Below are 15,290 nucleotides of genomic sequence, written 5' to 3'. Positions count from 1 at the left end.
CAACCAAGAGATCACTGAAGAAATCAAAGAGGAACTCAAAAAATACCTAGAGACAAATGACAATGAAAACATGACAATCCAAAACCTATGGAATGCAGCAAAAGCAGTTCTAAGAGGGAAATTTATAGCAATACAAGCCTACCTCAAGAAACAAGAAAAATCTCAAATAAACAATCTAACCTTACACCTAAAGGAACTTGAGAAAGAAGAACAAACAAAACTCAATGTTAGTAGAAGAAAAGAAATCATAAAGACAGAGCAGAAATAAATGAAATAGAAACAAAGAAAACAGCAAAGATCAATAAAACTAAAAGCTGGTTCTTTGAGAAGATAAATAAAGTTGATAAACCTTTAGCCAGACTCATCAAGAAAAAGAGTGAGAGGACTCAAATCAATAAAATTAGAAATGAAAAAGGAGAAGTTACAACAGACACCACAGAAATACAAAGCATCCTAAGAGACTATTACAAGCAACTCTATGCCAATAAAATGGACAACCTGGAAGAAATGGACAAATTCTTAGAAAGGTATAACCTTCCAAGACTGCACCAGGAAGCAATAGAAAATATTAACAGACCAATCACAAGTAATGAAATTGAAACTGTGATTAAAAATCTTCCAACAAACAAAAGTCCAGGACAAGATGGCTTCACGGGTGAATTCTACCAAACATTTAGAGAAGAGCTAACACCCACCCTTCTCAAACTCTTCCAAAAAACTGCAGAGGAAGGAACACTCCCAAACTCATTCTAGGAGGCCACCATTACCCTGATATCAAAACCAGACAAAGATACTACAAAAAAAAAAAAGAAAATTACAGAACAATATCACTGATGAATATAGATGCAAAAATCCTCAACAAAATACTAGCAAATAGAATCCAACAACACATTAAAAGAATCATACACCATGATCAAGTGGGATTTATCCCAGGGATGCAAGGATTCTTCAACATATGCAAATCAATCAATGTGATACACCATATTAACAAATTGAGGAATAGAAACCATATGATCATCTCAATAGATGCATAAAAAGCTTTTGACAAAATTCATCACCCATTTATGATAAAAAAAAACTCTCCAGAAAGTGGGCATAGAAGGAAACTACCTCAACATAATTAAGGCCATATACGACAAACCCACAGCAAACATCATTCTCAGTGGTGAAAAACTTAAAGCATTTCCTCTAAGATCAGGAACAAGACAAGGATGTCCACTCTGGTCACTAAGATTCAACATAGTTTTGGAAGTCCTAGCCACAGCAATCAGAGAAGAAAAAGAAATAAAAGGAATACAAATTGGAAAAGAAGAGGTAAAACTGTCACTGTCTGCAGATGACATGATACTATACATAGAGAAACCTAAAGATGCCACCAGAGGACTACTAGAGTTAATCAGTGAATTTGGTAAAGTTGCAGGATACAAAATTAATGCACAGAAATTTCTTGCATTCCTATACAGTAATGATGAAAAATCTGAAAGAGAAATTAAGGAAACACTCTCATTTACCATTGCAACAAAAAGAATAAAATACCTAGGAATAAACCTACCTAGGGAGACAAAAGATGTGTATGCAGAAAACTCTAAGACACTGATGAAAGAAATTAAAGATGATACCAACAGATGGAGAGAGATACCATGTCTTGGATTGGAAGAATCAATATTGTGGAAATGACTATACTACCCAAAGCAATCTACAGATTCAATGTAATCCCTATCAAATTACCAATGGCATTTTTTACAGAACTAGAACAAAAAATCTTAAAATATGTATGGAGACACAAAAGACCCCAAATAGCCAAAGCAGTCTTGAGTGGAAAAAACTGAGCTGGAGGAATCAGACTCCCTGACTTCAGACTGAACTACAAAACTACAATAATCAAGACAATACGGTACTGGCACAAAAACAGAAATATAGATCAATGGAACAGGATAGAAAGCCCAGAGATAAACCCACGCACCTATGGTCAACTAACCTATGACAAAGGAGGCAAGGATATACAATGGAGAAAAGACAGTCTCTTCAGTAAGTGGTGCTGGAAAAACTGGACAGCTACATGTAAAAGAATGAAATTAGAACACTCCCTAACACCATACACAAAAATAAACTCAAGATGGATTAGAGACCTAAGTGTAAGACCGGACACTATAAAACTCTTAGAGGAAAACATAGGAAGAACACTCTTTGACATAAATCAAAGCAAGCTCTTTTTTGATCCACCTCCTAGAATAATGGAAATAAAAACAAAAACAAATAAATGAGACCTAATGAAACTTAAAAGCTTTTGCACAGCAAAGGAAACTACAAACAAGACGAAAAGACAGCCCTCAGAATGGGAGAAAATATTTGCAAACGAATCAACAGATAAAGGATTAATCTCCAAAATATAGAAACAGCTCATGCAGCTCAATATTAAAAAAACAAATAACCCAATCCAAAAATGGATGGAGGACCTAAATAGACATTTCTCCAAAGAAGATATACAGATGGCCAAGAAGTACATGAAAAGCTGCTCAACATCACTAATTATTAAAGAAATGCAAATCACAACTACAATGAGGTATCACCTCACACTGGTTAGAATGGGCATCAACAGAAAGTCTGCAAACAACAAATGCTGGAGAGGGTGTGGAGAAAAGGGAACCCTCTTGCACTGTTGCTGGGAATGTAAATTGATACAGCCACTATGGAGAACAGAATGGAGGTTCCTTAAAAAACTAAAAATAGAATTACCTATGACCCAGCAATCCCACTACTGGGCATATACCCAGAGAAAACCATAATTCAAAAAGACATATGCACCCCAATGTTCATTGCAGCACTATTTACAATAGCCAGGTCATGGAAGCAACCTAAATGTCCATCGACAGACAAATGGATAAAGAAGATGTGGTACATATACACACAGTGGAATATTACTCAGCCATAAAAAGGAATGAAATTGGGTCATTTGTAGAGACGTGGATGGATCTAGAGACTGTCATACAGAGTGAAGTAAGTCAGAAAGAGAAAAACAAATATTGTATATTAACGCATATATGTGGGACCTAGAAAAATGGTACAGATGAATCAGTTTGTAGGGCAGAAATAGAGACACAGATGTAGAGAATAAATGTACGGACACCAAGAGGGGAATGTGGTGGGGTGGGGTGGTGTGATGAATTGGGAGATTGGGATTGACATATGTACACTAATATGTATAAAATGGATAACTAATAAGAACCTGCTATATTAAAAAATAAATAAAATATAATTCCAAATAAAATTAAGATATATACACATATACATACATATACACATATATAAATGCACTATATATATGCTACACACAGTCACAGAATATATACACAACACACATCATACATAATACATAAATATACACTGTAAATAAATACATACTGTAAAAATATATTGCACTAAGTATGTGCATATTATTTTGAAATGAAGGGACTATTTTACCCTTCCATTGATAATAGGAACACTGAAAACTCAAGGTCTGCTACCTCCAGTGGGTAATTTGGATTTTCTGGGAGGAAAAAGAGACCCAGATTTGGAAACACACATCCAAAGCTTCAGCATGTACATAATAAGATTGTGCTTCTTCCTAAGCTCATCTATAGAAAAGTGCTAGGTGCTAGACTGATTAGAGTAACCACCACTTATCTGTGCTGTAGAAGCAGAAATCAGGGTCTCTCACATAAAGAATCTCATACCACAAGCCACCTAGAAAAGCCCGTTTCAACCATTTACATTCAAGCCATGGAATCTCATCTTTGGCTCAGTATCCTTTCCTGAGGCTACAGTTCCCCAGGGTAAGGGTTTGTGCTGTGCACTTGGAGGGGAGAATGGACAAGAGTGCCCTGGCGGCAGCAATGATAAGAGAGCAGCCCCTGCCTTGCTCAAGCCTAAACTGAGAGGGACGGGAAAGGCAGCAGAAGCCCCAGAGCTGACCAGACCAGGGGGGCTGAATATCTGAAAATTGCCTCCATTTAAAGCCTTCTGTCAGATAGCAGACTCAGTAATGGAAAGTTAAAAAAGAACCTTTGAAAATGCTTTTGCCTTTCTAAACATATTTGAACTAAAAGGTGGAATTATTTGCAGCATTCTACCACTCAGACCAAGAGGGGTTAAGGCACGGGTTCAGATTCCCACAGAGAAGAAAATGTATAACCAGTGAATTGCACCATGTTTCCTGCACTGTTAATGATCCTTTGGAGTGGGAGACAATGAGGGGGGGTGCCAAGAGATCGTCATCCACCAAGGAACACATTGTTCATAAAAACGGGCATTGCTTTTTTGAGACCGAGGGGCCCAGGTGAGGGCTAGCAGGCTACTACAAAGGCTAATTTAACGTGTAGGATTAATATGTTAATTTGATGCTCTCCTGTTTGGTTAAGTGTTGCATTTCTATATTTCTAAGTCTGGCATTCAAATCTCTTTATGGGGGGACCACTTGGCCTCTCTAACGTCTTTTCCTCCATTGTCCCCAGTGACAGCCCCTTGACTGTCAAAGCAGCCTCCTCTCCTGAACATGGCATGCCCACTCCTGACTTCAGGCTGTGTGTGCTATTCCCCTGGCCTTGAGCCTGTCTTCTCTCTACTTACTTATCCAAATGCAAGATCTTAATTCCTCAGAATCCTACTCAAGCCCCAGATCTTTAAATAAACCATTCCTAAAAGCTTAGCTCACTCTGACCACCACCCCTTATGAACATCAGCTGCCTCTATGACTCAATCTGGTCTCTCTGCACATAATGCCTTATACTGGTCCTCAACTGGTTTGCACACATCTTGCCTCTCCAACCAAATCATAAACTCGTGGAGATGGGGATGATGACTCACTGCTCTTCTCTTTCACTGTTAGCACTCTGACATGGAGCCATAACCTCACCTTACTTGACTCCCCAATAGCATCAACACCATTGACCACTTCCTCCATGAAGTACCTTCTTTTTCTTGGTCTCTGTGAAATTATCCTCTAGATTTCCCTCCCACCTCTTGGCCCCTCCTTCTCTATCTAACTTCTAAACGTTGGTGTCCTCAGGTTCATTCCTGGGCAGTCTCCTTTTCCTCTCTTTCTGTACTCCCTCTCTTTAGAAAGTTTCAGACAACTCCACAGCTCCAAAATATCATCTACATGCTCCGAAACATCTGTCTCCAGCCCAGACCTTTCTTCTGAGCAATGCCTGGGAAGAATAGCCCAATTAGTATTTTATGATATTTATGAAGACAAGTCCATTTTTAAAATATAAATCACTTAGCTCCTCATGGAGAAAAGCTCTCATTCCGTGGTTTTATTGCCTCTCTAATCCAAAGGAGCCACTGCAAAGATGATCATCCTGATAGGAGGCTAGGTGAGATACCTTATTCATGGAGAAAATCGACTAATAATAGACTGTACCACTATACACTGATATTCTGTACTCTGTATTCATTGAAGCACCAAAAGAATATGCAAAAAAAGGAATGAGGAGGGAGGGATCAAGTCTTTTACTCAGAGTTCCCCAACTGCAATGTATCTCCCACATAGGGTGCTGAAATTTTTTTTTCCTAGATGAGCAAACTCAGAAACAAAGGACCAGGTTGACTCTGCCTAAATGGGCTCAGTCTAAGAAGGGTTCTGGTCTGAAGAAAAGGGCCATTGACAGGAAGCACTTGATCTCTGTTTGTCAAAATGAATGCAAGCGGTGGAGGAATAGAAGATCATGAGCCACTGTCCAACAGAATAACTCTTCTCAGACCAGTTTGCTTTGTATTCCTTCAGTGAGTTAACTGGGCTATGATCACTGACCTCCAGTGAAAAGGTTTTCTGATCAGGCCAACTGCCATGTACATCTAGCCAATTGGTGAGTTAGGGTTCCACAGAACTAGGACACCATTGGGTGGATCATGCCAATAGTTTTACAATCAATTATCCTTTCAAGTTGACTGATCTCTCAAACTCCTCTTCAAAGTCAAACTGATCAATTTAACTGATAAACTGAATGGACATCACCACAGAGCTATGGGTTCTTTCTGACACAGCAAAGCATCAGGTCCCTCCAAGAACCGTTAGACTGACCGTCCATGATTTTCAGTGGAGGCATGTTTTCTCAATTAAGTCTATACATAGAAATTTTACTGCTTCAGAAAGGACATAAATCAGCTCAGCAGAACACTCTTGGGGCAAAGAAGAAGGGACAAGGGCTGGGGGAGGAGGAGGTATTTAAATTACTCAATGAAATGGAAATCAGGAGTAGGGTGGGTGAACAGCTTGAGATGTAGATTCTTCTTTGTGTAGGAATAACTAACAAGCACCCTGAAGGTGTCTTCCTTCAAGGGAGAGATCAAAAGCTTTAAATGATACATTAAACAAGATGGACTTAATTGATATATATAGGACATTCTATCCAAAAACAACAGAATACACATTCTTCTCAAGTGCTCATGGAACATTCTCCAGGACAGATCATATCTTGGGTCACAAACCAAGCCTTGGTAAATTTAAGAATATTGAAATCATATCAAGTACCTTTTCCAACGACAACGCTATGAGACTAGATATCAATAACAGGAAAAAAATCTGTAAAAAATACAAACACATGGAGGCTAAACAACACACTACTTAATAACCAAGAGATCAATGAAGAAATCAAAGAGGAAATAAAAAAATACCTAGAAACAAATGAAAACATGATGACCGAAAACCTATGGGATGCAGCAAAAGCAGTTCTAAGAGGAAAGTTTATAGCAATACAATCCTGCCTTAAGAAATAAGAAACATCTCAAATAAACAAACTAACCTTACACCTAAAGCAATTAGAGAAATAACAAAAAAAAACCCAAAGTTAGCAGAAGGAAAGAAATCATAAAGAACAGATCAGAAATAAATGGAAAAGAAATGAAGGAAATGATAGGAAAGATCAATAAAACTAAAAGCTGGTTCTTTGAGAAGATAAACAAAATTGATCAATAGAATTAGAAATGAAAAAGGAGAAGTAACAACTGACACTGCAGAAATACAAAGGATCATGAGAGATTACTACAAGCAACTCTATGCCAATAAAATGGACAACCTGGAAGAAATGGACAAATTCTTAGAAATGCACAATGTTCTAAAACTGAACCAGGAAGAAATAGAAAATATGAACAGACCAATCACAAGCACTGAAATTGAAACTGTGATTAAAAATCTTCCAACAAACAAAAGCCCAGGACCAGATGGCTTCACAGGCGAATTCTATCAAGCATTTAGAGAAGAGCTAACACCTATCCTTCTCAAACTCTTCCAAAATATAGCAGAGGGAGGAACACTCCCAAACTCATTCTACGAGGCCACCATCACCTTGATACCAAAACCAGACAAGGATGTCACAAAGAAAGAAAACTACAGGCCAATATCACTGATGAACATAGATGCAAAAATCCTCAACAAAATACTAGCAAACAGAATCCAACAGCACATTAAAAGGATCATACACCATGATCAAGTGGGGTTTATTCCAGGAATGCAAGGATTCTTCAATATACGCAAATCAATCAACGTGATACACCATATTAACAAGTTGAAGGAGAAAAACCATATGATCATCTCAATAGATGCAGAGAAAGCTTTCGACAAAATTCAACACCCATTTATGATAAAAACCCTGCAGAAAGTAGGCACAGAGGGAACTTTCCTCAACATAATAAAGGCCATATATGACAAACCCACAGCCAGCATCGTCCTCAATGGTGAAAAACTGAAACCATTTCCACTAAGATCAGGAACAAGACAAGGTTGCCCACTCTCACCACTCTTATTCAACCTAGTTTTGGAAGTTTTAGCCACAGCAATCAGAGAAGAAAAGGAAATAAAAGGAATCCAAATTGGAAAAGAAGAAGTAAAGCTGTCACTGTTTGCAGATGACATGATACTATACATAGAGAATCCTAAAGATGCTACCAGAAAACTACTAGAGCTAATCAATGAATTTGGTAAAGTTGCAGGATACAAAATTAATGCACAGAAATCTCTGGCATTCCTATATACTAATGATGAAAAATCTGAAAGTGAAATCAAGGAAAGACTCCCATTTACCACTGCAACAAAAAGAATAATATATCTAGGAATAAACCTACCTAAGGAGACAAAAGACCTGTATGCAGAAAATTATAAGACACTGATGAAAGAAATTAAAGATGATACAAATAGATGGAGAGATGTACCATGTTCTTGGATTGGAAGAATCAACATTGTGAAAATGACTCTACTACCCAAAGCAATCTACAGATTCAATGCAATCCCTATCAAACTACCACTGGCATTTTTCACAGAACTAGAACAAAAAATTTCACAATTTGTATGGAAACACAAAAGACCCCGAATAGCCAAAGCAATCTTGAGAACGAAAAATGGAGCTGGAGGAATCAGGCTCCCTGACTTCAGACTATACTACAAAGCTACAGTAATCAAGACAGTATGGTACTGGCACAAAAACAGAAATACAGATCAATGGAACAGGATAGAAAGCCCAGAGATAAACCCACGGACATATGGTCACCTTATCTTTGATACAGGAGGCAAGAATACACAGTGGAGAAAAGACAGCCTCTTCAATAAGTGGTGCTGGGAAAACTGGACAGCTACATGTAAAAGAATGAAATTAGAACACTCCCTAACACCATACACAAAAATAAACTCAAAATGGATTAAAGACCTAAATGTAAGGCCACACACTATTAAACTCTTAGAGGAAAACATAGGCAGAACACTCCATGACATAAATCACAGCAAGATCCTTTTTGACCCACCTCCTAGAGAAATGGAAATAAAAACAAAAATTAAAAAATGGGACCTAATGAAACTTAAAAGCTTTTGCACAGCAAAGGAAACCATAAACAAGATGAAAAGACAACCCTCAGAATGGGAGAAAACATTTGCAAATGACAAAGGATTAATCTCCAAAATTTATAAGCAGCTCATGCAGCTCAATATCAAAAAAACAAACAACCCAATCCAAAAATAGGCAGAAGACCTAAACAGACATTTCTCCAAAGAAGATATACAGATTGCCAACAAACACATGAAAGAATGCTCAACATCATTAATCATTAGAGAAATGCAAATCAAAACTACAATGAGATATCATCTCACACCGGTCAGAATGGCCATCATCAAAATATCTACAAACAATAAATGCTGGAGAGCGTGTCGAGAAAAGGGAACACTCTTGCACTGTTGCTGGGAATGTAAATTGATACAGCCACTATGGGGAACGGTAAGGAGGTTCCTTAAAAAACTAAAAATAGAACTACCATATGACCCAGCAATCCCACTACTGGGCATATACCCTGAGAAAACCATAATTCAAAAAGAGTCATGTACCACAATGTTCATTGCAGCTCTGTTTACAATAGCCAGGACATGGAAGCAACCTAAGTGTCCATCAACAGATGAATGGATAAAGAAGATGTGGCACATATATACAGTGGAATATTACTCAGCCATAAAATGAAACAAAATTGAGTTATATGTAGTGAGGTGGATGGACCTAGAGTCTGTCATACAGAGTGAAGTAAGTCAGAAAGAGAAAAACAAATACCGTACACTAACACATATATATGGAATGTAAAAAAAAAAAAATGGTCGTGAAGAACCTAGGGGCAAGACGAGAATAAAGACGCAGACCTACTAGAGAATGGACTTGAGGATACGGGGAGGGGGAAGGGTAAGTTGGGACATAGTGAGAGAGTGGCATGACATATATACACCACCAAACATAAGCAGCCACATAGCACAGGGAGATCAGCTCGGTGCTTTGTGACCACCTAGAGGGGTGGGATAGGGAGGGTGGGAAGGAGGGAGACGCAAGAGGGACGAGATATGGGGACATATGTATATGTATAACTGATTCACTTTGTTATAACACACCATTGTAAAGCAATTATACTCCAATAAAGATGTTTTTTAAAAAAAGGAGCGATCAAATTGAGAATTGGCAAGAAGTAGTTTCTCTCTACTGATGCTTCAAAATGTTTCCACTTATTAAAAGATTTCTATGCTGAACACAAATTCTAGCTCCCCGGGAGAGTACTTGTACAGAGAAGAAGCATGCTGCTTTAGCAGTAACTCCTCTTCATCCACCCTGCTTGGTGCCTTGTGAAAATGCCTTTTGTCAGCTTTCTACAGCTCTGGGCCTCAGTGAGTCACAGCCAATAATTCCCCCTCTCATAAAGCAGTAGGGTACCAGGAAGGCTAACTCCTCCCTACCCTTTTCTTTCCTCTCTATATATTTTGTGCATCACTAGACCAATTAGCATTTTGCCATCACTAGACCAATTAGTGTCTACCCTGTTACAAAACAATCTCCCTATATAATGTTCAATAAGCCTCAGCCTTAGTGAGTTCTTCCAGTATTCAATCTATATTCTTTATGGTGCTCTGTAAGCTTATTTCCTCTTATATGCCCCTCAGTAAAGTCAGAAAATATATTCACTCATTCATTCAACAAGTATGTACTGCATGTTTACTCTGCGCCAGGCATCATGATATGTGTCAAGGATACAGATCTCTAATTTCATGAGGCTTACAGTCTCGTGAGGGAGATAAGGATTAAATAAGTTATTGTATAAAAATATTTCATTGTAACTGTGATAGGTACAACAGAAGAGACCACATACAAGGTGCTCCAAATGAGTTACTAATTGGGACCTGATTGATTTAGGAGGGTCAGCAAAGGGTACCCAAACAAGCTGTCATTGAAGGTGAAATCTGAAGGATGAAATAGGAGGGAAAGGAGCAAGGGCATTCTAGAGATGGAAGAGCCTGTGCAGGGGAGCTGGGGCTGGAGGGCCCAGGTATGTAAACGAAGAGAAGGAAGGACAGAGTGCGAGGGGAGAGAGGCAGAGAGGATGGAGAGAGGTAGCAAGATCAAGATCAGCCAAGGCCTTATAGGTCATCTTAAATATGGTGGACTGAGCCCCAAGAAAATGGTATGCCACTAAGGATTTTAAGGACAACAACATGGTTAGTTAGGTTTTTATTGAGAAGCATCGCTTAGTACTATGAGAATGATGAACTGAAGAAGGTAAAAGTGGAAGCAGGGAGACCAGTTCAAAGCTACTTGGTAGACTGGGCAAGAAATGATAACAGTGGGGTTAGGATGATTCAGTGGAAATGGAAACAATTTTTAAAAATTAAGATCTACCTAGGAGGTAGAACGTACATACAGGTAGAACTGGGAGAGAGGGAGGTACAAAGGATAACTTGATGGTTTGGGCCTTGAGTGACTAGAAAGATGACGATGGCTTTTGTAGAAATAGAGAATGCTAGAGGCAAAGGAGCTAATTGGAATTATTGGGGGACAGGGGTCCACGAGGTCAGTATTATGCATGTTAAGTCCGAGATACCTGTGAGATATTCAAGTGGAGAGGTTCAGTAGCCAGCTGGATATACAAGGCACCACATCAGTAATAAAAATTATTCTATATTATAGCAGAGTCAAACACTATATTCTTTTACTTTTTTTTTTTTTTCTAGAAAAGGGGTATGTTCCAGAACTGTACTGTTCAAAATGGAAGCAACTAGCCACAAGGGGGCTACTTAGATTCAAATTAATTAAAGTTAAATAAATTTTAAAACTAGTTTCTCAGTGATGCTAGGCGCATTTCAAGTACTCAGTGTGGCTCGTGACTACTTGTATTGGACAACACAATGGACATTTCCATTACTGCATAAAGTTCGATAGGAAAGCCCTTGCTAGAACGTCAGAGGGCTTCCTATTTACAACAGTCAGCTCTCACTGGTCTTTCAGTGAGTGTTCAACTGTCACCAAGAAATAGAATCCTACTGTATTTTGTGTTCCAGACAAAGCTTTGAGGTTGAAGATGAAGAAGATATGGGAAAAGAAATAATGATAATCCTTGTTAATCAGATATCTTTCAATCCATCAAAAAATAAAAAAAAAAAACAGATGAAGGATGAAAGGCATGGGGAGAGTGTATAAGAGGCATGGGGAGAGAGCCCATATTTTAAAAATGCTATCAGATCAACTGGGGAGACTAAAATCAGATGAAATTAAGTACCAAGGAGGCATTAAGTGCTTATTCGGATTTTGACAAAAGAATGGTAAATTTATAGCCAATATTTTACAATAACTATAAATGGAGTATAACCTTTAAAACTGTGAATCACTATGTTGTACGCCTGTAACATATAATGTTGTACAATAATATTGTATCTCAATTTTAAAAATGAATGGGAAATGGATTCATGAAAGAGAGGGAAGGATGTAACCCAAGTGGGGAAACGATTTATTCAAAAGGCTGTGTACATCTGTAACGCCAGCCATGTTTTTCTGAAAGAAAAGAGAATCTGTGCTGAACTGTATAAGAAGCAGAGTAATGGAGAAGAAGTCCTTACGTGGACAAGTGGAAGAAGAACTAAAGAACCCAATTTGGAAGCATTAATTGTGTACTGACTTACTGAGGCTAACTCAGACACGCAGCTAACCACCGGGGATATAAGTGATAATGGGGTCCTGACCTTGTGCTCAAGGAGTTCCTAGTCTAAACAGCCATAGCCAAGCACCAGGCTGTCAGGATGCAAGACAGATGATAAAAATAGGTTTTACAAAATGTGTTCTTGCTCAATAAATATGTAAACTCAACACCACATTTGCAATATACAAGACATATATCTCACCAAAAAAATGCACGTTCAGAAATTACTATACACCTGGGAGCTTGAATTGTGGATGGAAGCTCAAATGAGGTGAACACGTGAAGGTCCTGGAATGAGCTGTGATGGGGCAGAGCAGACATTCAAGCGCTTCATCCCGTGAGCATGTCTTTTCACTGTCTTCCTTCATTATTAACCAAAATTAACAAGCCAGACACTGCATTGCACAGTGTGGGTTATTCCTTTAATATTTTAGATTCTTTAGATTTCTTAGTAATGTAAGCCATGGCTCAAAGTCTATGGAGCTCTGCTTAAGATTAAGTTCAAGGTTAATGTCAGACCCTTCATGAGGAACATGGAAATATGTTATAGGGCTTCAGCCAGGGCTGAAAAGAATTTTCTGGCTTTCATGGCTGATGACTGGGTTTGCCACTTTGGGGAAGACTACTTAGATTTGACGGTGAAGTTTGTAACCTTTATGATACCACCTTTCATGGTTTTTCTTTGTGTTACAAAGCCATGACTTTCATTGAAATTCCACTTTCTACTGGAATTCACTGACATTTCTTTCCTGCTGATTGCTGGGTACTAGTACTGAATAAAATACTTATCTGTAAACATACATAAACATATTTAAATTCCTTCAGGAGTGTTATCTTTGCTATATGCTTTGTATCAGTTTTTATTGAAACAACTGTCCACTTGTACTATGGCTATCTTTATAGAAAAACACTCAAATGTATTATATTTTGGTGATGTTGGCTTTTTGAAATACATTTGCTTTAGTTGCAAATACAGGGGGAATTTACCCACATTAATCATTTCCCAGTAAATTTCTTGTGTTTTACTGCCTGCCATGAACACTGATGCTAGCATATTTCTTTTTAGATACTTTTTTCAGGGTTATCGGAATATTGCTGCATATTCAGAATTGATGATTTCCTATAAGATTCTAATACATACTATGCCAGATTTACATGATAAAACACTTGCTCATAGTTTAAAATCACTTAAAATATGTGTGTAAAGAAAAATGCTTAATTTTCCAAATCATTTGCCTATAGAGTGTGAATATGTCTTAAATCCTTACCTGATTTTTATGCTACTAAAACTTATCAAAATAGCAATGATTAAAAGTATCAGTACTACTCAGTACTGGCAAGGGCATTCTCAGGCACTGTTGGGTAGGAATGTAAATTGGCAAACTTTGTCTACAGGGCAGTTAAGAAACAGGTAAGCAAGTATGTATGGCAAAACTTAAAAGTGAGAAAAACATTTAACTTAGCAATGTTACACTGAAGAATGCACCCTGGTTATGACAGTCATCTCAATGCAACTGGTAACTGCAAAAAAACTAGAACATGTTAATAATAGGAGACTAATTAAATGTTATGACACATCCACATAATGGAATTCTATGAAGCCATTAAAAAGGATTGTTAGAAATGCATTTGATGACAAAGAAAGGGGTCCTGATACAACTGTATCTCTAGTATAACAGCATGTTTTAAATGGGGTGTGTGTGTGTGTGTGTGTGTGTGTGTGTGTGTGTGTGTGTGTGTGTGTAGAGAGAGAGAGAGAGAGAAAAAATTTAGAAGAATGGGTATTAACAGTGGTTTCTCTCGAGGAGACTTTTTTCTTTCCTTATACTTGTCTGAATTTTCTAATTCTCATATAATAAATATGTATTACTTTTATAGTTAAAACATTTATTTTTAAAAAATAGCTACAGAAGCCTCTTTTTCAGCTGTCCTACTTCTGGGCACACGAGTTTTGAACCAATCTAGCAGGAATGGCCCACAATGGGGTAAACGTGATGACCGCCTTCCCCCCCAAACCCAGTCCACCAAACGTGGCTGTCGCCTACTGCACAAGCAAGGACCCTGCTCACCAAGCTGTCCTGGACACGCGGCGCCTGCACAAGCCTCTGGACTCCGTTCTCCACGGTGACTCCCAGCCAGTTGAGTGTTGCCCAGCACCAGAGGTAGTCATTCCCACCATGCCAGAAGCTCACAAACGCAAACGTCATTGCAGTGGAAAACAGTGTCCCTAGCAGGCCGTGCTGGGACCCGCCCATTGGAATGTACACATACCTAGAGACAGAAGAGGCTTTTAAGAACCATGCGGAGGGTTGTCCCGGCAATACCACTTGCTCCCGGGCTTGATTCTCCCATCACACATTGCTATTCCCCGTGTGCAGACCCTTCCTGACTTCCAGGAAGCCACAGAGCACTCCCTGAATTCTCCAACACACACGGAGGTGGCAATACATAGACCTCAGCTCTGAGGGGCTTTAGCTTAAATGAACACACAGGCTAAAGAGCTCTCATTACTAGAGCAAAACAGCACTTATAGGAGGCAGGGTGAGGAGTATTGAATTTAGAGTTTCTAAAAGGGATGCACCCAACTCTAGAAGCTCACTCGCAGGATGGCAATTAAGTTTCTGGTTCCATGAGGACACCAGACTTCAAGGCAGGTATGTATTTTACAGCTCAAACTATTAAGTTTCTGGTAAACCCAGTATTTAAGCACAGTTGCTGAATTCAGGCCCCTAAATGGCAGGACAGCTCCTGCGGAAGAGGGGTGCCAAGGCCAGGTCCTCCAGCTTTCCCGGGAAGTTGCCCAGAAGCAGTACGAATTCGCAAGT

General features: G+C 38.7%; 1 protein-coding gene across 2 annotated transcripts in view; it reads right to left on the bottom strand.

Moving 5' to 3' along the window:
• Nucleotides 1–15,290, bottom strand: part of HHAT (hedgehog acyltransferase) — a 363,504-nt gene that overhangs the window by 66,485 nt on the left and 281,729 nt on the right. For both annotated transcript variants that reach the window (XM_060088397.1, XM_060088396.1), the window contains exon 10: nucleotides 14,535–14,736. In XM_060088397.1, coding sequence (XP_059944380.1) covers nucleotides 14,535–14,736 — 202 coding nt within the window. The remainder of the gene's footprint in view (nucleotides 1–14,534; nucleotides 14,737–15,290) is intronic.

This window comes from Mesoplodon densirostris, chromosome 2 (assembly GCF_025265405.1).
Source record: "Mesoplodon densirostris isolate mMesDen1 chromosome 2, mMesDen1 primary haplotype, whole genome shotgun sequence".
Lineage (NCBI taxonomy): Eukaryota > Metazoa > Chordata > Mammalia > Artiodactyla > Ziphiidae > Mesoplodon > Mesoplodon densirostris.
This window is presented reverse-complemented; position numbering and strand designations above follow the sequence as displayed.